Genomic DNA, 26,451 nt, shown 5'->3' with positions numbered 1-26,451 from the left:
GTTTAGGGAGAGGGGTTATATCTGCGATGACCTCAGATGTAGCAACCTAAATCTGAGCCCTCAGACACCTTCCCTCACATGACCATCCCAATATGCACCCTGTGGATCAGTCAATATAAAGGGAATGATGATATAGCCAAGGTATCCCTAACAATACCTCATCAATAGCCTCAGGAATGACTAACAACTAGATTATCTCCTGATGTTCTGGAGATATGGCCAGAGATTGAGGAATGGTCTGATGTGTGATTTGCGAAGCCAATGCAGACCCATTGACAGCCAAGATGGTAACTGGCTTGGTGAGCATCACCAGCGGTATTGTATGCCCCTGGGTGAAGGCAGAGGACATAAAACTACCCTCAGCCCCATAGTCCACACAAACTTCAGTAGCCTGGGTGGTCGAGCCATATGAAAGTGTCGCCCCAAAAATTCAACTTGGAGGACAGCGCCACCATGTCTAATGAGCCTTCTCCTATAACCACTAGACGTGGTCGTTTCCCTGCTGCTGGGGACACTTGTTGGCCTAGTGACCAGGCTGCCTACTAACATGGCAGATCGGGGGTGCTTGACTGGGACTTGCTTGGATTCCGCTTGAGAAATCTCCATGGCCTCCTGTGGTTCCAAAACCTGGGCCAGAGATTCCAGAGGTTTGGTGAAATTTGGAGCCAGCCAAAACCTCTGCCTACACTGGGCTCGCTCCAACCTTCGCTCAGAATGCCGAAGGTTGATGCGGGTGGAGACAGAAATTAATTCCTCCAATGTGGATGGAATATCCCTTGTGGCCAGGGCATCCTTTACATGACCAACCAGTCCACTCCAGATGAGGGATGAGGACTTTATTTGGCCACTCTAACTCTGAAGCTAGAGTCCGGAAACAGATGGTGAAATGGCTGACCATGGTGGACCTCTGGGTTAAAGCCAAAAGTTGGAGTGTGGTGTCATGGGTGACAAGAGGCCCTAAAATGACCTGCTTCAGAGCACTCAGAAAATACAAGATGCTTTGCACCACCTGGTCATTGCACTGCCACAGTGCCATAGCCCACTCTAACGCCCTGTCCATTAACAAAGAGACCACGAATCCCACCTTAGCCTGTTCAGCTGGGAAACGTGACACCAGCAGCTCCAAATGTATAGCACAATGGTTCATGAATCCCCTGCAGACCTTACTGTCACCCGTGAACTTATCAGGCAGGGGAAGACATGAGAGAGACAGAACAGGGGAGGCAGCAGAAACACGAGACACAGCTTCACTGGCTGCATGAGCTGCTACTGCAGTAACATCCACTGCTGCATTCGTGCATCAAGAGCAGACAATATGCCCTCCAGCTGCTAGATGTACTGCTGCAAATACTGCTCGTCTGCCAGTGCTAGCCAGACCCTGGCACTAAGAAAATGTTAGAGTTTGCGGATTGCACCAAACGTAAATTATGAGAAGGTGCGATTGCCACCTGGGGTCCACCGTGAGGTGAAAGAGAAACTGCAGCTAGAGAACAATGGCGGAGCGTAGCCGAGAGTAAGCACGGTAAACATGCTGAGTTAAACGTCACTCGGTGTGAACAAAGTGCAAAGCTCCTGACTGTTACTCCACAAAGCAGTGCGAAAACTGAGAGCACTCTAAGCTATGTCCTGTTGGACGTCACAGGAGCATAGTGGAATTGACACTAGTGGGGTCCCTATAACTCACCCCCCCACTATGCTTGTTATTGAACCTGCTCTGACACATAGTGGCTTTTGAGCCTGCATCTGAGGACGCCAGGTGCAGACGCTAAGTTCAAATGGGATTTCCCTCTCTACACTGCTTGTCCAGAAATGCACTCGCAGTGCTATTAGCGGCACACATGCACACAGGGTGGTAATGTATCTCCCTACACACACATGCAGCAAATACACATGATCTTAGCTCACCGACAGGCATGCCAAAGATCCTTTTATAGACAGTGGCAATCAGACAGGACCTTGCTAGCAGACCAATCCAAAGCCAGCACCGAACCTGAGCAGCTGACGGCCAACCACCAATGAGAGGTCGCCACCTCATGAGCATGCTCAGTAGGGTGACTCCTGGACTTGGCCTCAGGAACGACTGCACACCGCTGTCTTTTGCAAGTTACCATAGTTGGACTTGGAGAGGCAGCAGTAACAAAGCACACAACCTGAGTCTGAGCAAGACGCTGAGACCAACATCTCTGCTAACCAGCATCCACTGCAGTCGAGACTGAATGGGAGACAGCAGGAGAGGACAAGGTTTGGGATCCCTCCTGTGCAGGAGAAGAATCCCGGCACCTAACAATTATAATTGCATAATTGAAAATATTATGCTAGTTAGGCAAAATATAAAAACTGTACACATAAATGGATTATGACGGCTTACTTGAAACTTTAATCTTACACAAAATTCACATTAAATTGCAAAATTCTAACAAAACATAAAACATAAAATCTAAATGCTTACATGATTTGTTACAACACACAACTCCCTAAAATTAATAATACAACAAACATATCTAATTTCCAGATAACTCCCCTTTGTTCCTTTCCTCCCAAATTATAGTTAACAGATTTATTAATAGAAAAGTAACGGATGTCTATTGAAGATTAAAGAAGACAGAAATTAGCATCAAGAATTAAATAACACCCCAAGTCAATGTGACCCCTGTATTTGACAAGCACATAAATCTGCCTCATTGAACTAGGATGTTAAAACAATTGAGAGATAATAAATATTAATGATATGTATTGAAAAAATTAGACCTTAGAATCAATCTTCAAACTTTCTCTACCATATAAACTTGAGAAAGACTTAAGACAGTTAATGTGAGAATTAAAAAAAATTCTAGAAATGAAAGATCAGTAAAAATGTTTTATATGTCCACATTATATATATATATATATATATATAGATATATATAGATATATATATATTTAGCTGAGAGATGTCATGAACATTTAGACCACCTAATTAAAAAGCAGGGAAATATGACATGCATTCTAACAATTAGAGATCAAAGTAACCTAACAAAAAGTAAGACAGAAAACAGGAGAATGCTTCAGATTATTCTTTATTAAGAGCTACAACCTGAAGACAGAGGCTGTTAATATACACAAAATAGTATGATTATGAAGTTTCACAAATATCACATTCTCTGCTTTTTTAAATTTCCAGTAAATTAATTTTCCTCTCAATAAAATATAGCAGGAATGAAAAAGTGTTTGTTTACCTCCTAAATGTTGCTAACTTCTGAACTGACCGCTCAGAGTGAGACTCAAATGCCGCTATTTGGCCATGAACTGCTATGGCAAACATCAGAACCACACAATCATAATCTCGGTGTGTTAATTAGATCAAAACGGAAGCCCCCACATTGTGTTAAAAAATTTATTTAATGTAGTCACGTCTGACAGCAGCAACTAAGGGGTTAAACAGATAAGGACGGTGTCAACCCTGATCATTTGTGATACAGCAAGTTGTCAGCTATAGTGTACAGTTGACAGCTGCTGGATTGTCACCTGTATGGGGATGATATTCTCTTACATCTCAGGTCAGTAAAAAGATGTATTGGCTGTCATTAAGGCATTAAGATAGGCTTTGGTTTAACCCCTTAACAACCTTAAGTATTTTTGGTTTTTCATTTTTTGCTCCCCTTCTTCCCAGAGTCATCTTTTTTTTTATTTCTTGGTCAAAATTGCCATGTGAGGGCTTGTTTTTTGTAGGACGAGTTGCAGTTTCAAACTAAATTGTTGGTTTTACCATGTCATGTACTCGAAAACGAGAAAAAAATTCTTAGTGTGGAGAAATTGCAAAAAAAGTGCGATCCCGCACTTGTTTTTTTTTCTACCATGTTCAGTAAATGCTAAAACTGACCTGCCATTATGATTTTCCAGGTCATTATGAGTTAATAGACACCAAACATGTCTAGGTTCTTTCATATCTAAGTGGTGAAAAAAAAATCCAAACTTTGTTAAAAAAAAAAAAAATTGGACCACTTTCCGAAACCAGTAGCGTCTCCTTTTTTTATGATCTCGGGTTGGGTGAGGGCTTATTTTTTTGTGTGCCAAGCTTATGTTTTTAATGACACCATTTTTGTGCAGAATCACCCGCTATTGCATCTTAATGCAATGTCGCAGCGACCAAAAAAAGTAATTCTAGCGTTTTGACTTTTTTATATCGCTACACCCTTTAGCGATCATGTTAATCCTTTTTTATTGATAGATCTGGCAATTCTGAAAGTGGCTATACCAAATATGTGGTGATTTGAACTTTTATTTATTTTTATTTTTTTAAAACTTTTTTTTACTTTTTTTTACTTTTGACATGCTTCAATAGTCTCTATGGGAGACTAGAAGCTACCATAACCCGATCAGCTCTGCTACATACAGACTATGATAAGATCACCTGCATGTAGCAGAATTGCTGACTTGCTATGAGCACCGGCCACGGAGTTCAAAACAGCTGACATGTCCTGGGAAAGATGTGGGTTCACCGCCGGAGCCCACATCAAAGGGAGGGAGTCAGACATCGGCATAAATGTACACCCGATGTCAAAAAGGGGTTAATGGAATAGATAATCGATCACAACAGTTATGTAACAGATCCATTTTGCACATAGATTCCATTTTTTTGTTCATCAAAACAGAACTGACAAATAGTATGTATTAGAGTTATATTGCCATATATATAATTGGTATTATTTTTTAGGAAGAACAGGTACATTTTATAGGCCCTAGCAACATCCATGGTACCCATTCATCCGAGTAACATGCTGGTGGTCCTAGAACAGTGCATCCTGGTATGGCTTAAAAATTAGGAGAAGAGAGGTTAGAAAGCCCCACTCATTTCTATCCCTACAATTTGAATAACAAAGACTAGAAAATTATTAGAGACTCTGCAACTATTTGCTTCAAGCTGTGAAAAAAATATGTTTAGAAAAGCTAGAGTATTAGAGATTAATGTGGAACCCCCAATTCTAACTCCAACCCTAACACAACCCTAACCCCAACACACCCCTAACCCTAATTCCAACCCTAGCCATAACTCTAACTACAACCCTAACCCTAATACACTCCTAACCCTAATCCCAACCCTATCCGTAATCCCAAACATAATTACAACCATAACCCTAACCCCAACACCGCAACCCTAACCCCAACACAACCCTAACCCCAATCCTAGCCCCAACCCGAACCTTAGTCCAACTCTAACCCTTGCTCTAACCCTATCCCCAACCCTAACCCTAGCCCAATCCAAACCATAGCTCTAGCCCCAATCCTAACCCCAGCCCCAATCCTAACCCTAATGGAAAAATGGAAATAAATACTAAGGGGGTGATAAAGGGGGAGTTTATTTAATTTTTTTATTTTGATCACTGTGATAGGTTCTATCACAGTGATTAAAATGAGCAAATAGAAAAAAATCTATTGTTGCCTGGTGCCGGTCAGCAGATCTCGGTGGGGGCACTGCGCGTTCGCCTACCATTTTCTATCCAGAAGAAGATGCTGAGAACCAGGGGACAGAGTCGTAGGGACCAGGGGACATTGGAGGTAGCGGGGGGCTCGGGGGACCCCATTTCTCTCTCCTCTGATGTGCTAGATCATATCAGACGAGAGAGAAATAAATAGGAAACCTGACTTTTTTTGCGGTCACTGTTATTCAGTAAATAATGGCAATCACAACACTGGGGGTGGTAAAAAACAACCTGAATCATGTTTTCCGGGGTCTCAGCTACCTCCCAGTAGTCGAGACGACAGAGATTTTCCAACGCTGGGGATGCTACTCACTTATTTCTCAGCACCGTTAAAAAGTGGCACTGAGGAATAAGTACCCTTAACTGCTGCCTTTAAAAGGCTTATAGGTGGTCGTTAAGGGGTTAACACTAGTCATAAGCAACTTGAAAAAATCTTCTTTCAGAATCAGTATTAGAATTCAGGAACCTACTTTTATAAAATGTAGGTCCAAAATCCTAGATGTTTTGAACAAGATATATCCCAATAAATCATCTTTATGCCAGAGTTTAAGAAAAAATTGGGAAATGTATTACAGGTAACAATAAATCCTTTTGGGGAAAGTAATGAGGAAATAATTGCCAGCATTTTCTCTACCCCTATAAATGTTTCTCTAAACTGAAAAGCTTTCAACTACTTCACAAAATTAATTCTGACTTACTGGAAGAAAGAAATTGTCCCTTCACTAAAAGAATGGATTATGGAAGATTGCATAATAATTAACTATGAAGCAACCTGCTGAACCACAGTTAGGATTTGCAGAATACTGGCTAGAATTTCAAAATACTGATAAATAAATTGAGTTTTCTACTGTTAGAAGAGATCGACCAATGGATGTGACTTAAAAAAGATAATAATACAAGGTCTATGTTCTTTATTACTAAAGTGAGTTATTGATCCAAAGAATTTTTCGGTCATATTTTGAGCTGGGAAGGAATTTCCTTGTAATTTTAGACAATTGACAGCTTCCACTCATAGGTTTTCTATGTTTAACTCTGGATCGATATGAAGGATAATAGGCTGAACTTGATGGACTGGTATCTTTTATCAACATCACTAATTATATTACTTTGTTATTTTGTTACTCTTCATTTTAACTATTTTTCACATTAATATGCGATTTTTGTGCCAAGTATAGTAGTAGTTGCAGGACAGACATTATTAATGTTTAGTGTTTTTGTGTTTTATCACAGCAATAATATGTAATAAGTAGAGTTGAGCGACTTTTGGTTTTTTAGGGTCGCGTTTCGTTTCGTGAAACCCGACTTTTCCAAAAGTCGGGTCGAGCAAGATCGTCCGATTATAGGGAAAAGTCGGGGTCGTCCCGAAACACGAAACCCAATGTAAGTCAATGGGGAATAAAAGTCGGCAGTGAGAGGAGGACAGGAAACACACCTACAGTGCCCATTTGAATGCCAAAAGCATCAATTCTTCTTTCTTAAGCTTGTCAACCTTAATTAACTTCATAATACAAGTTACGCACTGAAAAATGGGGGTTATTTGGCTACAAACTGTGGGGGGGGAGGGCTGGCTCCAGGTTTTCATGTGCCCTGGGCGAAAGAGCGCCCCTTTAACACATACCACAACTCATCATGCTCCGATACGGCAGAGAAATAGCGGTATAGTCCAATGAAAAATACCTCACTTTTTACATCTCATGACGAGGCCCATCTATTTCTCCATACAGAATCATTGGTCCCATATAATGTTTGAAACAGTATATGATGAGCTCCACATAATGCTACAGTATATGTTGGTCTCCATGGATGAAGCTCCACTGTCTTATGGGCCCAAATAATGCTCCAAACATAATGGGCCCCATTTCTAATGCTCTAGTGTATAATGGGCCCTGTAAATGCTGCTCCAGTGTCTGATGTCCACCTTTGGAATGTTCCAGTGTATGGTGGGCCCCATCTATCATTCTCCAGAGTATAGTGCTCCCCAAAAATTGCTGTCCCAACATTGAAAACAATCAAATAAGTCTCCTCGCTAGGGAATCCCTGTACTTGTCTGGACAGGTGCTGTAGCTTGCTTAACAGCTTGCCAGCCGTTCTCACGCCCAGTATGGATTACACGTGATTGCACAAAGGTGAGAAAGGGTACCGTATCCCCAGATAACATGTATGGATAGCGTACACATTCAAAATATATGTCTCAGGAGTCAGGCTCAGACGGTGTTAGGCCCAGTATGGATTGCACGTGATTGCACAAAGGTTAGAAAGGGTACCGTATCACCGGATAACATGTATGGATAGCGTACACATTCAAAATATATGTCTATACAGCATGAGGCAGGCTCAGACGGTGTTAGGCCCAGTATGGATTGCACGTGATTGCACAAAGGTTAGAAAGGGTACCGTATCACCGGATAACATGTATGGATAGCGGACACATTCAAAATATATGTCTATACAGCATGAGGCAGGCTCAGACGGTGTTAGGCCCAGTATGGATTGCACGTGATTGCACAAAGGTTAGAAAGGGTACCGTATCACCGGATAACATGTATGGATAGCGTACACATTCAAAATATATGTCTATACAGCATGAGGCAGGCTCAGACGGTGTTAGGCCCAGTATGGATTGCACGTGATTGCACAAAGGTTAGAAAGGGTACCGTATCCCTGGATAACATGTATGGATAGCGTACACATTCAAAATATATGTCTCAGGAGGCAGGCTCAGACGGTGTTAGGCCCAGTATGGATTGCACGTGATTGCACAAAGGTTAGAAAGGGTACCGTATCCCCGGATAACATGTATGGATAGCGTACACATTCAAAATATATGTCTATACATCAGGAGGCAGGCTCAGACGGTGTCAGGCACAGTATGGATTTGACGGCCCAGATTACACAGCGGAGGAGAAGGGAGAGGTAAAGATTGCAAATGCTGGGGCCCTGCCCAAGCAAGGGGGGCCCACTCGTGGGCATTGGTACTGGCACTGGGCCCCTCATAGTACAGCGCTGTGTCTGATGGCGGGTGTGCACCACCACCGTCAGAGACACTTGATTGCACTATGAGGGACCCTGTGCCAGTGCCCGTGCCCAAGAGTGGGCCTACCCACCTGTCCAGGGCAACGGCACTCGCACGGTGTCGTTCGCTAGGTGATGACCCCGGCCATGGGGGGGGAGGCAGCACAGTTAGGGAGTTTTAGAAAGTGGCAAATGTTGATGTTGGACATTCAGCTGATGCAAAAGGCGAAATAGGTGAAGTACCAGGAAGAGGTGGACCAAAGCAAGCCATTTTTCTGTCACCCTATGTGTCATCAGGGGAAGGTGGGACAAAATCCTTGGAAACCCATGCGTGGTTCATTTTAATGAAGGTTAGATCATCCACATTTTGGGTTGACAGACGGGTCCTTTTTTCTGTCAGGATTGATCCAGCTGCACTGAAGACTCTTTCCGATAGCACACTTGCAGCTGGGCAAGCGAGCTCCTGTAAGGCATATTGGGCCAATTCAGGCCAGGTGTCCAGTTTAGCGGCCCCATAGTCAAAGGGGAATGACCTGTGTGGGAGAACATCGATATGGGAGGAAAAGTAGTTTGTAACCATAGTTGACAACTGCTGTCTCCTGTCACTTTCCATCGATGCAGTATTACCAGTTGTGTGAGCGGTATTTGAAAAATCAGTCCACAACATTGTCATGAAACCCCTGTCTCCAACGCCACTTCTGCTGTGTGCACCATGAACACCTCTGCCAAGCTGCCCCTGGCCCGTACGGCTCGTGTGAGAACCATCACCGCTGCTGTGTGCTGGGAATGCCTCAAGCAACCGATTTACCAGAGTTGCTTGTTTATTAGCCAATATTAGGTCAAGGTTCTCCTGTGGCATGATGTTTTGTAATTTGCCTTTATAGCGTGGATCCAGGATGCTGGCCAACCAGTAGTCGTCATCGTTCATCATTTTGGCAATTCGGGGGTCCCTTTTTAGGATCCGCAAGGCATAATCTGACATGTGGGCCAATGTTCCCAGTGTCAATGATGCACTGCGAGTGCTGGGTGGAGGAGCACTTTCTGGCAAATCCACATCCCTCCAGTCACGCACAAACCCTGTACCAGACCTTGCCATGCCAACATTTTCACTTGCCCCACGAGATGCATCCTCCTCCCCTAAGTAATCATCCCCATCATCATCCTCCTCCTCCTCTTCTTCCTCCACCTCGTCCAGGAGAGGTCCCTGAGCAGACAATGGCTGAATGTCATCAAGGATTCCCTCCTCCTCTTCCTCCTCATCAACATTGGCTGCAGACGCCTGCTCCTTAAGGTGCATCAAAGTTTGCATGAGCAGACGCATAAGTGGGATGCTCATGCTTAGGATGGCGTCGTCTGCGCTTACCAGCCGTGTGCATTCCTCAAAACACTGAAGGACTTTACAAAGGTCATTCAGCTTCGACCACTGCACACCTGTCAACTCCATGTCTGCTCTCAAAGTGCCTGGCCGTGTATCCTCCCACAAATGCATTATGGCCTGCCTCTGCTCGCACAGCCGCTCCACCATGTGCAGGGTGGAGTTCCACCTTGTTGCAATGTCGATAATGAGGCGGTGGTTGGGAAGGTGGAGCAATCGCTGCAGCTTCTGCATACGAATGGAGTGTACAGGCGACCGGCGGATGTGCGCGCACAGTCTTCGCACCTTCTGGAGCAGGGCTGTTAACTCCGGATAATTTTTGAGGAAGCACTGCACCACCAGGTTCAAGGTGTGAGCCAAGCAAGGTATGTGGCTGAGTTTTGAAAGGGCTATGGCTGCCACAAAATTACGGCCGTTATCACTAACTACATTGCCTGCCTCAAGATGTACACTGCCCAGCCATGACTCAGTTTGTCGCTTCAAGTACTCGGCCAGCACCTCGGCGGTATGTCTGTCGCCCAAACACATCATCTGCAACACAGCCTGCTGACGCTTTCCACTAGCTGCTCGATAGGGGGACACATCGTGTGCAACAGTGGCAGCTGCAGATGGAGTGCTCGTACGACTGCGCTCTGTGGACGAGCTTTCGCTTCTGGAGGAGGAGGAGGAGGAGGGTGGAACCCCCTACAGCCAACTGTTTCCTATACCGTGGGCTAGGCAGCACTGTTCCACCACCGCTGTCCCCTGTGGACCCTGCATCCACCACTTTAACCCAGTGCGCAGTGATGGACACGTAACGGCCCTGGCCATGCCGACTGGACCATGCATCAGTTGTGAGGTGCACCTTTCCGCTCACTGACTGCTTGAGTGCATGGACAATGCGGTTTTTCACATGATGGTGGAGGGCTGGGATGGCTTTGCGAGAGAAGAAGTGGCGACTGGGTAGGTCATAGCGTGGTACTGCATAGGCCATGAGTTCGCGGAAAGCTGTGCTTTCCACCAACCGAAAGGGCATCATCTCAAACGAGATTAGTTTGGCAATGTGGGCGTTCAAACCCAGTGTACGCGGATGAGAGACTGAGTACTTTCTTGACCTACTCATAGTGTCTGGGAGGGTGAGCTGGACTTGAGAGCTGCATATGGTGGAAGTAGCGGTGGACAGGGCGGACTGAGAGAGGGTTGATGATGGTGATGGAGTTGGTGTTCTTTCTGATGGCCTAGAATCAGTCTTTCGCTGATATAACAGTGGGATTCCCTGACTGCTGTGGCCTTGCAACGACACCTCAACATTTGCTGCTGTGCTAACCGGTGGGCTTACAGTGGGGGAAACAATGTAGCGTTGATGACTACCTTCGTTGTGATCAGTTGCACATGTGGCACTTGAGGTTTGGTGTTGTGTCCACGCTTGCAAGTGCATGCTGGTTAAATGTCTAAGCATGCAACTGGTATTCAAATTTTTCATATTTTTCCCTTGGCTAAAGGTCTTTGCGCACTTCTTATAGATAACCTTGGCCTGATCATGAGGATTTTGTTCAAAAAAGTGCCACACTGCACTCTTTCTACTTTGGCAGACATTTTGCGGGCTAGCACGCTGTGATGTTTTGACCCTCTGGACAAGCTGTCCAGCAACTCTTTTGATGTTTGGAACCTGTCTTTGGAGTGCTACGGGCCTGCCAGATAACAGCTGTTGCGATGTCGATGTCTGCTGTGGATGCTCCTCATCTGAGCTATTGGAAGCAGCACCCTCTTCCCCCAATGGATGCCAATCTGGGTCAACAACTGGGTCATCCATCACCTCCTCTTCTATGTCATGTGCACCTTCCTCTGTGTCACCGTGTATGGTGGTATAGTGTGCGGGAAGGGGCACCTGAGTCTCATCAGGGTCAGAATCTGGCTCTGTACACTGCGAGGACAATGTAGTGCTCTGAGTGAATGTACCAGCAGAATCATCCATCAGCAGCTGTGCATCAGTACACTCCATGTCAGATTCATCTTGGCCTGGGTAATTCACCATTTCACTTGATAATCCAGGCATGGTATGTGAAAACAGCTCCATGGAGTAATCAGTAGTATGGCCTGCGTCATCCTTCAATCTTGGTTGGGGTGAAGGACACAAGGAAAGGTGTGGTTCATGAACATGAGCCTCCAATGACGACTCAGTGCTTTTACTTTTTACAACTGAAGAAGAGGAGGCGATAGAGCTGGAGGCTGAGTCAGCAATGTAAGACAAAACTTTTTCCTGATGCTCTGGCTTTAAAAGCGGTTTGCCAACTCCTAAAAAACTAAGCGTTCGAGGCCTTATGTAGCCAGACGATGACGCAGGCTCAACACCTCCTGCATTCGGTCCTATTTTGCTCTTGCCACTACCATCAGATCCACCACCAACACCATCATTACCAGCTGCCAACCCCCGCCCAATTCCACGGCCTCTTCCACCAGCCTTCCTCATTTTTGGTAGAAATGTAGACAAAATCCAACAAACTATATAGTATGTAAAACAAGGTACAAGGTGTCTATAGGACAGGGGAGATTTTGAATGTCTGCACACACTTTTGGACACTGGACACTTTTGGATTGTGTGAGGCCCAATGAATATCTGAGCGCTATGTGACAGGCTCGATGGCACAGCTGTGACCTAAGTGACTAGAGGATAAGTGAGATTTTGAATGTCTGCACACACTTTTGGACACTGGACACTTTTGGATTGTGTGAGGCCCAATGAATATCTGAGCGCTATGTGACAGGCTCGATGGCACAGCTGTGACCTAAGTGACTAGGGGATAAGTGAGATTTTGAATGTCTGCACACACTTTTGGACACTGGACACTTTTGGATTGTGTGAGGCCCAATGAATATCTAAGCACTATGTGACAGGCTCGATGGCACAGCTGTGACCTAAGTGACTAGAGGATAAGTGAGATTTTGAATGTCTGCACACACTTTTGGACACTGGACACTTTTGGATTGCGTGAGGCCCAATGAATATCTGAGCGCTATGTGACAGGCTCGATGGCACAGCTGTGACCTAAGTGACTAGAGGATAAGTGAGATTTTGAATCTCTGCACACACTTTTGGACACTGGACACTTTTGGATTGTGTGAGGCCCAATGAATATCTGAGCGCTATGTGACAGGCTCGATGGCACAGCTGTGACCTAAGTGACTAGAGGATAAGTGAGATTTTGAATGTCTGCACACACTTTTGGACACTGGACACTTTTGGATTGTGTGAGGCCCAATGAATATCTGAGCGCTATGTGACAGGCTCGATGGCACAGCTGTGACCTAAGTGACTAGAGGATAAGTGAGATTTTGAATGTCTGCACACACTTTTGGACACTGGACACTTTTGGATTGTGTGAGGCCCAATGAATATCTGAGCGCTATGTGACAGGCTCGATGGCACAGCTGTGACCTAAGTGACTAGAGGATAAGTGAGATTTTGAATGTCTGCACACACTTTTGGACACTGGACACTTTTGGATTGTGTGAGGCCCAATGAATATCTGAGCGCTATGTGACAGGCTCGATGGCACAGCTGTGACCTAAGTGACTAGAGGATAAGTGAGATTTTGAATGTCTGCACACACTTTTGGACACTGGACACTTTTGGATTGTGTGAGGCCCAATGAATATCTGAGCGCTATGTGACAGGCTCGATGGCACAGCTGTGACCTAAGTGACTAGAGGATAAGTGAGATTTTGAATGTCTGCACACACTTTTGGACACTGGACACTTTTGGATTGTGTGAGGCCCAATGAATATCTGAGCGCTATGTGACAGGCTCGATGGCACAGCTGTGACCTAAGTGACTAGAGGATAAGTGAGATTTTGAATGTCTGCACACACTTTTGGACACTGGACACTTTTGGATTGTGTGAGGCCCAATGAATATCTGAGCGCTATGTGACAGGCTCGATGGCACAGCTGTGACCTAAGTGACTAGAGGATAAGTGAGATTTTGAATCTCTGCACACACTTTTGGACACTGGACACTTTTGGATTGTGTGAGGCCCAATGAATATCTGAGCGCTATGTGACAGGCTCGATGGCACAGCTGTGACCAAAGTGACTAGAGGTAAGGGAGATTGGATTGCTTTTAAAAAAGCAGTTTGCGGAGCAGTGGGTAAACAGCAATGCCAGCCTGTCAGGAAGCCTTAAAAGGCAGCCCAACAACCAACACCACTGATACACCACTATATAGCCTCCCCTTGCACTGCACACACAGTGACTGGTGTGTTGTGCAGGCCAAATTGCTATCAGCAGCAGAAGCAGTTTTTTTTTCTTCTCAGCAGGACAAAAAAAAAAATTGGGATTGCTTAAGCAGTTTGAGGCCCAATGAATATCTGAGCGCTATGTGACAGGCTCGATGGCGCAGCTGTGACCAAAGTGACTAGAGGATAAGGGAGATTGGATTGCTTTTAAAAAAGCAGTTTGCGGAGCAGTGGGTAAACAGCAATGCCAGCCTGTCAGGAAGCCTTAGAAGGCAGCCCAACAACCAACACCACTGATACACCACTATATAGCCTCCCCTTGCACTGCACACACAGTGACTGCTGTGTTGTGCAGGCCAAATCGCTAGCAGCAGCAGCAGAAGCAGATTTTTTGTCTTCTTCCCTGCCTAACGCTCTCCCTACAGAATCAGCAGCAACCTCTCCCTATGCTAAGATCGGCAGAAGTAAGATGGCGGTCGGCGTGCACGCCCTTTTATACCCCCTGTGACGCCCACCAAAGCAAGCCAATCACTTGCATGCCCTTCTGAAAGATGGTGGTGACCCGTGCCTATGTCATCACGCTGCCCACAGTGTCCGTGGATCCTGATTGGCTGAAAAAGAGCGCAAAACAAACTTTTGAAACGCGACTTTGGTGCGTAAGTCGCCAACCTCGTGGCCGACCTCATCCTAGGGTCGGGTTTCGTTTCATGAAACGCGACTTTGCCAAAAGTCGGCGACTTTTGAATTTTTTTGACCCGTTTCGCTCAACTCTAGTAATAAGCCTTAACAAAACTACACAAATAATAAGTGTGAAATTCTGAAACTATTTTTCATCATTAAATATTACTTTATTATGATATTTAAGATGAATACTCATTATGCTTACAATACTAAAATGACATGGCTGTTCAATTGGTTTCAATATTTATGAGCTATTCTTCAAACTGAAAAAAATGTTTCAAAAACTCAGTCTTATCATTCTTATATTTTAGATATATTACAAAGTTTCAGATTATTCATTAGATTTCGATTAGAATATAATATATGTAAAATACATATTAAACATTAACATGCGTAGCAATAAGATAATAAGTCAGACAAACCCATCTTTTTTCATTGTCAGGAACTATACGCTTTAGGCCAAATTCACATGTCATATTTTTCCTCCTATGCAAAAATAGATTTTCATCAATGTGTAAGATTTGATTTTCTTCCATATTTTATCAGAGTAGCCATTTTACCATATTTGTGTCATTCATTCATCTCACAGGAATAAAAGCTGTTTGAAGTTTCCCTAGCTTCTTCTAGAAATGAATGAAAATCCAAAAGGACATGGATACAGTTTTTGGACCCATAACCTTGAGTGAGAGAGATTTTCCTGAAAATCAGAACAAAGTTAGACATACCTCTGTTTTCTGTTATATATGTTGTGATGATCGTTGAACAGGAATAATATGGTATGAGAATAGTCCGATAAGATGGTTGAAAACACTATTATTACAAGTAAGACAGAAACAGACTTGTGAATGATTCCTTATTGTTTCTGTTAATGATCTTTCCATTGAAAGTAAAGGTTTAATTAGCAATGAAATGGTAAGAAATGGCTAGTAAATCAGCATACAATAAGATAACAGCCACATGTAATATGTTATGTTATTATAATATTGTATTTTTCAAAAGACATTAGCACAGAACTGTTTATACTTTCCGACAAACAAACATAAGTCTTTCTTGTTCAAGGTAACAGAACTGCACAACATCAAAACTATAACACGATTGCCTCGAGAGACCAAGAAACATGCGGTAGCAATTATCTTTCATGATGAGACTTCAAAGACATTTGCCTGTGAGTCAGGTAAGCAATTACTACTATATTTGCTGTACAAGGAACCACAGTCTGTTTAAAAATAATAGTCTAAAAAATGATGAATTATTTCATTTACATTGTGGAGCCATGCAAGATTTTGACATTTTTTTATCAAACAATGTATCATTTATTATAAGAGCATCAATCTATGAATTACAATCCATGCTATATTCATAACACTATACAGTTCTGACAAAAATTAAGAGACCACAGCAAAATTTTCAGTTTGTCTGGTTTTTCTCTTTAGAGGTATATTTTTGAGTAAAATGTAAATTGCTCTTTTATTCTATAAACTACTGAAAACATGTCTCCGAATTTCCAAGCAATAAATAAAAGAACCAGTGATTTCAGACCTCAAGTAATGCAAAAAAAAAAAATAACAAGTTCATAATCATTTAGAAACAACAATACTAATGTTTTAACTCAGGAAGAGTTCAGTATTCAATATTTTGTGGAATAGCCATGATTTTTAATCACAGCTTTCATGCATCTTGGCATGCTTTCCACCAGTCTTTCACACTGCTTCTGGCTCAAACATGTAAGCAATTCTTCATTGTTTAATGGCTTGTGACTATCCATCATCCTCTTGATTACATTCCAGAGGTTTTCAATGGGGTTCAGGTCTGGAGATTGGGCTGCCCATGACAGGGTTTTGATATGGTGGTCTCTTAATTTTTGCCAGAGCTATATATGACTAAAGACAAAATAGATATTGTAACTCACTGGAATTCTCCAATTAAGTGGTAAAATATTTAACACAACACACACCTAAGCATATCCTGCATATAAAGTCATGAAGCAAAAATGTATCCAAAAAAACAACAAAGGAACTTCACACAGGGCTATATCATACAAATCAATTTAATCTTTATTGAAAAAACCATAATGCAATAAAAACAGAAGGCAGATACCACAAGGTACAGGAAAAGGTGGGTAATCCCAGGTAGCAACCCTCAGAAAAAATTTACAAATACTAGATTTAATACTATTATGCACATATTATTGATGGCACTAGATATCAATAATAGTAATTCACTTATTGACTGCAACAAGGAGCACATATTAAGTAATGCAATAAATAGTAAAAGCACATGTTGCTACTCTATAAAAAATGTCCTCCTAGCAGCAAAGACCATAGAAAAATTGCATACAATAGCGTTATTGACACTGGTGCCAAGAGTGAAAATAAGATGTTATTATCAATCAAATATATATACACACATAAAAAGGTATAGTTACCTAGAGGGTATACCCGGGGGACTAGCGTCAGGGTCTGGCTAGTGATGGCGGATGAGCAGCGACTCCAGCGGTGCATCCAGCAGCTAGAGAACAGGTTGTCTACTCTCGAGCAGAGGACTTCAGCTGTGGATCAGCCCAAGCAGCCAGCAAAGACACCACTATGGTTTCTGCTGCGCCTCCTGTCCCATCTTTTTCCTGCTATTCACTGCCCGATAAGTTCTCAGGGGACAGCAAGGCTTTCATGGGTTTCATGAGTCCCATCCGAGTGGGCCAAGATGGGATTTGTGGTGTCCCTTTTGTCCGGCAGGGCCTTGGAGTGGGCTACACCATTATGGGAGCATAACGATTAGGTGGTCCAGAATGCCTCTCGTTTTCTGGACGCTCTGTAACAGGTCTTTTTGGGACCTCGGATTACCCATGATGCCGCACTCCAACTCTTGCTGTTAACCCAGGACTTTACCATGGTCAGTCAGTTTGCCATCCAGTTTCGGACTTTCGCTTCTGAGTTGGAGTGGTCAGATAAGGTCCTGATTTCTGTATTCTGGAGGGGCCTACCTGACCATGTAAAAGTTGCTTTGGCTACTAGGGAGATTCCTACTACTCTTGAGGACTTAATATCCACTCACATTGATCTTCGACACTTTGAGCAAAGATTAGAGCGAGCCCACTGTAGACAAAGGATTCGGTTAACCCCAAACTTTGTTAATCATTTGAAAGCTCTGGCTCTGACAAGTGATCATGAGGAGCCCATGGAAGTCTCTTGGGCAGAATCTAATTCTCGTCCTGTATGTTCTCAACTGACGTGCTTTGTCTGTAGGCAGGCTGACAATTATGCCAATAAGTGTCCCAGGCATCAGGGAAAACGACCGCTTCTAGTGGCTATAGTAGGAGGCTCACTTAACACAGTAGATTTATCCTAAAAGTTAGTCTTTAAGGTTTCAGTGTCATATGGCTCGACTACTCTCACTGCAGAGGCCTTTGTTGTCTCTGGGCCTGAGGGCAATTTTTTTGTCTTCCACCTTCTCTCAACGGCACGCAATTCCCTTAGTGATTCTCTCAAAGCCAATTACCATTCTGGTGGTTAACGGGTTCGTCATTTCTACACAAATTACTCACCAGGATATAATCTCTTTTCTTGTTATCTCTGAGGTTATGGATGAGGTACTTCTGGGCATACCTTGGTTGCACTGCCATTCACCTCGTATAGACTGGGTAACAGGGAGCATACAGGGTTGGAGTAGTTCAGGAGAGGTTCAATGTCTTAGGGCCCAAGTTCTTCCTGGGTCGTCTTAGTTAACAACTGACTTAACCTCCCTACCTAGGCACTACTGGCAGTATGCAGACATATTCTCCAAAAAAGCCGTGAAGACCCTTCCTCCCCATCACCCCTATGACTGCCCTATAGGCCTCATTCTGGGAGCAGAGTCTCCTCATGGGGGTGTCTACCCTTTGTCTCTCCCAGAGACTGAGGCTATGTCTGCATACATCAGGGAGAATTTGGCGAGGGGGTTTATCAGAAGTCAGTGTCTCCTGCTGGGGCTGGTTTATTCTTTGTTCAAAAGAAGAGTGAAGAATTATGTCCCTGCATTGATAATAGGGGCTTGAACGTAATCACTATTACAAACAAATATCCTTAGCCTTTAATCTCTGAGCTCTTTGATAGGCTGTGGGGTGCTAGGATATTCTTGAAGTTGAACTTGCGTGGGGCCTATAATCTTATTCATATATGTGAAGGGGACGAATGGAAGACTGCCTTTAATACTCGAGATGGTCATTATGAGTACTTGGTCATGCCATTCGGTCTTTGCAATGCTCCCACAGTCTTTCAAGACTTCGTGAATTCCATCTTTTGGGAGTTGTTATCCACATCTCTGGTAGTATATCTAGATGGCATACTCATCTATTCTCCAGACATTGACTCTCACCGCAAAGATGTGGGTAGAGTCTTTGAACTCTTACTTGCCAATTCTATTTTTGCCAAACCTGAGAAGTGCATGTTTGGGCAGGAGTCCCTACCATTTCTCGGATACATTGTTTTGGCCAAGGGTTTAACTATGGACGCTGCCAAACTGGAGTCGGTGTTGAACTGGCAGGAGCCTCATTCCTTTAAAGCGCAGCACTTTATGGGCTTCATCAATTATTACCGCCAGTTCATTCCCCATTTCTCCACATTAGCAGCTCAATTTGTAGCCCTCACCAAGAAGGGAGCTAATCCTAGGAAGTGGTCTGAGGAGGTCTCCAAGGCTTTTACCGCCCTGAAGGCCCATTTCTCTAGGTCGCCAGTTCTGCATCAGCCCAATGTTGATAAACCTTTCATTTTGGATGTGGATACCTCTTCCGTTGGAGCTGGAGCAGCCCTGTATCAAAAGGATGCTCAAGGTCAGGAACAACCATGTTTCTTAATCTCCAAGACCTTTTCTCCAGCAGAGAGGAATTATTCCATTGGGGATAGGTAACTGCTCACCATGAAATTGGCTTTTTCGGAATGGAGACATCTCCTAGAGGGAGCTTGGCATCCATTTAAGGTCTTTAAGGACCATAAGAATCTTCTTTACCTCCAGACAGCCCAAAGCCTGAATTCTCACCAGGCCAGGTGGTCATAATTCTTCTCCCAGTTCAATTTTACCATCCATTTTTTGTCCGGGGAAAAGCATTTATGCGCCGATGCCTTGTCCCATTCTGTAGTCACTTCTGAGGATGGGGACAGGCCACATCTAATAGTCCCTTTGGAGAGTCTTCAAATGGTGGCACTGGTGTCTCTAGAGCAGGTACCTCTGGGCACATCTTATGTACCATCAGCAGCTGGAGGTTCTCCGTTGGGCACACACCTCCAAATTTGGTGGTCATTTCAGCATAAAGAGAATCATTGAACTGCTAGAGAGGTCTTATTGGTGGCCTCGGATGGCACGAGATATCAGGGATTATGTGCAAGCCTGTGTCTCGTGTGCCAGGAATCAGCCTTCCAAACAGAAACCCGTGGGCTTGCTCTATCCCTTGCCTGTGGCAGATAGGCCCTGGGAGATGGTCAGGATGGACTTTATAGTTGACCTGCCTAAGTCCCATAATAATAAGGTCATTTGGGTCATCTCCGATCATTTTTCCAAAATGATACACCAGGTTCCTCTTCCTTGTATACCATCCACACGGGATCTGGCGGAACTATTTATCAAGCATGTATTCCGCCTTCATGGGATGCCTGACAAGATTGTCAACGACCGGGGTCCCCAGTTTGCGTCTCATTTTTGGAGGGAGCTTTGTTGCCAGCTCAGTATAGAGCTCAATTTATCTTCCGCGTATTATCCCGACACAAAGGGGCTGGTGGAGAGGACCAATCAGACACTGGTCACTTATCGACGATATTTTGTGTCCGCCAGGCATGACAACTGGTTGTCCCTGCTGCCATGGGCTGAGTTTGCTCTAAACAATGCCGTCTTTAACTCCATGGGGCAGACTCCTTTTCTCCTGAACTACTGTCAGCATCTGCATGTCCCTGTGCCCATACCCATTTTGTCTTTTGATCGAGGGTGGTTGACTGGGCAGTGGAGACTCTTGACATCTGGGACCACATGCAGGATGCAATTAAAGTGTCTAAGTAGAGAATGAGGGCTTGCTTCCGCCAACTCACATAATCTTCCTGTTCTGTCTTCGCCCCAGGAGATTTAGTGTGGCTGTCAGCTCATAACATCAAGCTGCATGCAGAGTCCACTAAATTTGCTGTGGCTACTTGGGTCCTTTCAGAGTTCTTGAGCAGGTGAATCCTGTAGTTTATAGCCTCAGTCTTCCACCGCACTTGAACATCACCAACACTTTTCATGTGTCTCTTTTGAAACCTGTGTATATGGCCCAGTTTTTGGGGACTCCTGCTGGGAGTTCGGATATGTCCTCAAACGTTTTTAAGGTCAATGCTATTGTCAGGTTCAAGGTGCTACGTAGCAAAATTTTTTCTTTTGTTGACTGGAAAGGTCATGGACCAGAGGATAGATCCTGGGAACCTATTGAGCATATCCATGCCCCTCGTCTTATTGCGGCCTTCGAGCATGGCAAACATCACTGGGGGAAGCTAGCAGGGGGTAATGTTAGTCTTCGGGATGTTCCCACTGGGTGGGATAGATCCCAAGCATTGTCTGGTCCGGCGGCCTCTCATTCAAGTCTGGCCGCTGCGATTGCTGCTCATCACAGACGTCAGTCCCAGCCTCTTACTAAGGCTTGTGGTATACGTTTGGTTACTGCTGGCTCTCCAGCCAAGTCTATGGTAACCAGTGATATACAGGTGCAGACTTGCGCTCTGGAGTCTAAGTCTAGAGATCACCTCACTGAGCATGTCCGTGATGTGGCGTCTTCTCGTTGGTGGTCAGACATTGGCTGCTCTGGTGATGTGGCAGCTTGTGTTTCTTCCATCTTCTAATAATTGTGCCAACAGTTATTGCCTTCTCACCAATCTGCTTGCTTATTGTCCTGTAGTCCATCCCAGCCTTGTACAGGTCTACAATTATGTCCCTTATGTCCTTAGGCAGCTCTTAGGTGTTGGCTATGGTGGAGAGGTCAGAGTGTGCTTCATTGAATGTGTCTTTTATACAGGTAACAAGGCAATGAATTCATACAGGTGTAATTAATACAGGTAATGATTGCAGAGTAGGAGGGCTTCTTAATGAAAAACTAACAGGTCTGTGAGAGCCAGTATTCTTGCTAGTTGGTAGGTGATCAAATACTTATTTCATGCAACAAAATGGAATTTAATTATTTAAAAATCATACAATGTGATTTTCTGGTTTTATTTTTAGATTCTGTTTCTTACAGTTGAAGTGCACAATTTACAGACCTCTTTGTTCTTCGTAGGTGGGAAACCTTGAAATACTTACCGTATATACATGTGTATAAGCTGAGATTTCCAGTCCATGTTTTTGGGCTGAAAGTCCCCCTCTCGGTTTATACATGAGTCATATACTGGGGGGTATCGGTGGGGGAGGGGGAGCGGGGGTGTCAGAGATCATACTGACCCTTCTTTGTAACCCCCCTGCTTGTTCTATGTTCTCAGCGCCCCCTGTTCGTCCTGCTTCAGCGGTCACGTGATATGGCTCATTAAACTCATGAATATGCGCATATACATGAGTTTAATGAGCGGTACCACGAGACCTGCAGGAAGAGCAGCAACGAGAACATGGAACAAACAGGGGGGGGCTGCGCTGCAGAGACAAGCACCAGGATGGGGGTGAGTATGAACGGGGGGAGGCATATTCATCTGTCCCTGCGCGTCGCTCTGCTGTCTTGCGTCCTCTCATTCAGGTCAGAGAGCGTGATCATGCCCTCTGCCTGCACAATCACTGCAGAGCCCGCAACGCTGATGAGCAGGCGGCAGCGACGGAGGTGAGTATACAGTTTTTTTTGTAACGAAGGCAGCGGCAGCAGCAACATGATGGGGCCACAGACTGTGCAGCAAAACTGGGGCCACTCACTGTGCAGCATAACTGGGGCCACTCACTGTGCAGCATAACTGGGGCCACTCACTGTGCAGCATAACTGGGGCCACTCACTGTGCAGCATAACTGGGGTCGCTCACTGTGCAGCATTATCTGGGGCCACTCACTGTGCAGCATTATCTGGGGCCACTCACTGTGCAGCATTATCTGGGGCCACTCACTGTGCAGCATAACTGGGGCCACTCACTGTGCAGCATTATATGGGGCCATTCACTGTGCAGCATTATCTGGGGCCACTCACTGTGTAGCATTATCTGGGGCCACTCACTATGCAGCATTATCTGGGGCCACTCACTGTGCAGCATTATCTGGGGCCACTCACTGTGCAGCATAACTGGGGCCACTCACTGTGCACCCTAGGCTTATACACGAGTCAATAAGTTTTCCCAGTTTTTTGTGACAAAATTAGGGGGGTCGGCTAATACACTGGTCGGCATATACATGAGTATATACGGTATTTTCCCCACTGTATGTTGTAGTGTTTTTTTCTTCTAAGAAAAAATAAACAATAATGAAGCTGAGTACTTTGATGAGGACATGTTAGAAACAGTGGAAACAGATGGTTAATATGTATGTAGAATACACAGTATGGAAGGCTGATCTGCGCTACAGTGTGTGATTAATAATTCATTCATTACTAGATGTTTTGAGGCAAGTGGAGAATAAATTCACGTTCATGTTGATAATTGTTGATTTATCAGTAGTTTTGATAGTATGAGTGAAATTTGTTTATTATAATCTAAAATTGCCATGCCATCACATAAAAACACCATATAGCTAATTCAGTCAATTCAGTACCTCAATTTGAATTTTATACATCCTGAAATTGTCCCTTAACCACTTCATAACATATGACATATATTTACATCATATGTCATGTCCCTGTCTTTGGTGCAGGCTCACACACTGAGCCTGCATCTTTCCTGACACATGACAGATGATTTAATCAGCTGTCATGTGCCTTTAACATGATCATGGGGCACCAATGGATTCACGTTACAGCCAGAAGTCTGCAGATGTCCCCATGCCTGTCATTACGATACTTCTGTAAATGTTGGCTAATGGCCGGCCTTCATAGGAGATTGTAATGTCTGCCATACATAGCAATTGATCAGATGATCACAGCTTCAAGTCTCCAAAGGGGACTGGTATATAAATTTAAAAGTTGAAAAAAAGTTTTAAAAAATATGAAAAATCTAAAAAACACAAACATTCAAATCACCCCCCTATTGCCCCATTGAAAATAAAACAATTTAAGAAATCTAAGAAAATAAAAATACACATATTTGGTATTACTGTGTTAAAAAATGTCTGATTTATCAACATATAAAATAAATTAATCTGATCGGTAAACAGTGTAATGAGATATCTACCCCAAAATGGCATCCATAAAAATGTCATATCAGATAAAAATAAGCAAAAAATAAGCTCTTACACAGCCCAGATCCTAAAAAATGAAAACACTCTGATATCGGAAAATTGCGACAGCAGAAAAAAAAATTTTCATACAAATTTCAAAAATTTATTTCACCACTTAAAAAAAACAAAACTATGCAAACTTGTACTGATGTGTCAGTTTTACCATATAACCACTTAAAAAAAACAAAACTATGCAAACTTGTACTGATGTGTCAGTTTTACCATATATTGAACATGTTAAATAAAAAAACTCAAAAACTATTGTGGAATTGCACTTTACTGCAATTTCACTGAAGTTGGAAATTTCTTCTAATTTTCCAGTACACTATATGGTAAGATCAATGGTGCCATGAAAAGTAAAACTCATTCTGCAAAAAACAAACCCTCATACGGCTATATTGACTGAAATTAAAAAAAGTTATGGCTCTTGGAAGAAGGGAGGGAAAAATGAAAACAAAAAAAATGGAAAAGGGCCCAGAGGGATGAAGAGGTGAAGTATTTCAATGTAATTAGGTTGGGGAATATATCAATAGGATCATATGATACAAAACCCACTGCATTCCAGGATTCTTTTAGTTCATGTTTCACAAAGGAAAATGAAGAGGATTGATTTCATTGACTACATATTTTGATGGATAGGAAAAATTGATTAAATATGTATATTTGGATCAGCTGTTTAGAAAGGAAAAGATTTGGAAACATTCGAAAGTGATATCTGAGATTTACAGCAAATATTCCACATTTATGATTGTCAGCAAATGAATGTGTGCTTTGTTTTTAAGTATGACTAGTAAATAAACCAAAATCTTTTCATTTCTTTCAAGTCAAATCCATGTCGCGTTCATTGTGTTTATTATATACTCTGAACTATATACTCCCCTAGCAGCCACTGTCCTTAAGATTGGTATCATAGTCCTAAATGAAAAAGTTTTAGCATGTGCATTACTTTAAACTGAATTCAAATTTGGAGTCTATGTGGATCAAATAATCTTTATAAAATGTCAGCAGTGGTAACTCAGAAAAGCTTTTGCATGGGTGGTTGTCATACTCCTAACTGTTGTTTTGAGCCCTAAAATAGTCCCAGGGAGCCCAGATGGCTTCAAATCTGTCCAAACTCGCTTTCAATAAGGCTGCCATGTGCTCCATCCTGCGGATGTTGGCTATTCTATCCAAAACCTTCTGATAAGAGCGTAAAATAGTCTTTCTTCAGTGAAGGGCAATCAAACATCTAGCTGCCATAAAAAGATGTTGCAACAGTCTGGTTGAATTCTTCCCCATCCCTCTGGGGGAAACATTTAGTAGGTATATAGTAGTGTCCAGCTCAACCTCCACCTTTTCCCAAAATCCAGCCAGCCCAGGCCAAGACCAGAAAATGTGGAACTGAGAACCCGGTGCTGAGCAACAATGCCAGCAAATATTTTGGAGCTGGGAGTTCAGTCTATGAAGGAGCTCTGGAGTGTGAAACCAAAACATCAACATTTTATATTGGCTTTCCTTATAGAGGGTGCAGATAGAGGATTTGGATGCCTTTTCCCAAATATTTTGACAGCATTAGGGAGACAACGTCCTTCCCTGAAGAGACTCCCATCTAACCATATACGGATGTTTCAAGGAGGGGTCAGTCTGAGGAGAACCCAAGATCCTGCTAATATCTGATATTAACCCGTTAGTTGACATACCTTTCTTATAAAGCATCTCAAATTTCGTTGGTTGAGAAACCTTCAATGAGCCATATAGTGAAGACGCCAGGTACTTCATCTGCATTAACTGGAAGAGCTCTCTATTAGTTATAGCAAATTTATATTTTATATTATCAATCGAGGGAACTTCCAATGTGTTTCCATCCACCAAATCTGCAAATCTAAATAATCCTGCCGAAATCCATGGGTGGACCATTGTCAGTTTCAAACTGTTTGGTATCAGAGGCTCGAATATAAAAGATATCATTGGGGAATTGGGAGAGACCCAACCAAAATGCCTTGCACATGAGAGCCACCGATCCCTCACATTTTCTGTACTTTTTAACATCCAATATTGTTCACTTTTTCTTTTAAGCTTCTCCCATGCAGGTATGTAATCATTTGTGGATTGGTAGGGGTCTCAGTGGTCTGACACACACCATTTATAAAAATAGCGGCCAGCCCTCCACCAATCTATTCATCCTCTATGGGATTACCAGATTCAGTGTCCTGTTTTTTTCTGAGTCTCAAAGACAATGAATAAAGCAGTGTTGCCCATGTATGGCCACCACTCTCCACTCTACTGTAATGTGGCATTTCAAGTCCCGTTTTTAGAATGCCAACTCTTATTTTTATAAAAATGAATTGGTAATATGATGCTTCTGGTCAGTAAGACTTATGTAATACTAAACTTTTATTTTTTTATTTT

The 26,451-nt window shown here is 43.4% G+C and overlaps 1 protein-coding gene across 1 annotated transcript in view; it reads left to right on the top strand.

Annotated features, from left to right (window-relative positions):
* Positions 1-26,451, top strand: part of DOK6 (docking protein 6) — an 800,529-nt gene that overhangs the window by 380,489 nt on the left and 393,589 nt on the right. Inside the window, 1 exon segment of the mRNA XM_073590016.1 lies at positions 15,802-15,916. Coding sequence (XP_073446117.1) covers positions 15,802-15,916 — 115 coding nt within the window.

The sequence above is a fragment of the Dendrobates tinctorius genome, unplaced genomic scaffold (assembly GCF_039654945.1).
Source record: "Dendrobates tinctorius isolate UK_male_01 unplaced genomic scaffold, ASM3965494v1 ptg000115l, whole genome shotgun sequence".
Taxonomy (NCBI): Eukaryota; Metazoa; Chordata; class Amphibia; order Anura; family Dendrobatidae; genus Dendrobates; species Dendrobates tinctorius.
This window is presented reverse-complemented; position numbering and strand designations above follow the sequence as displayed.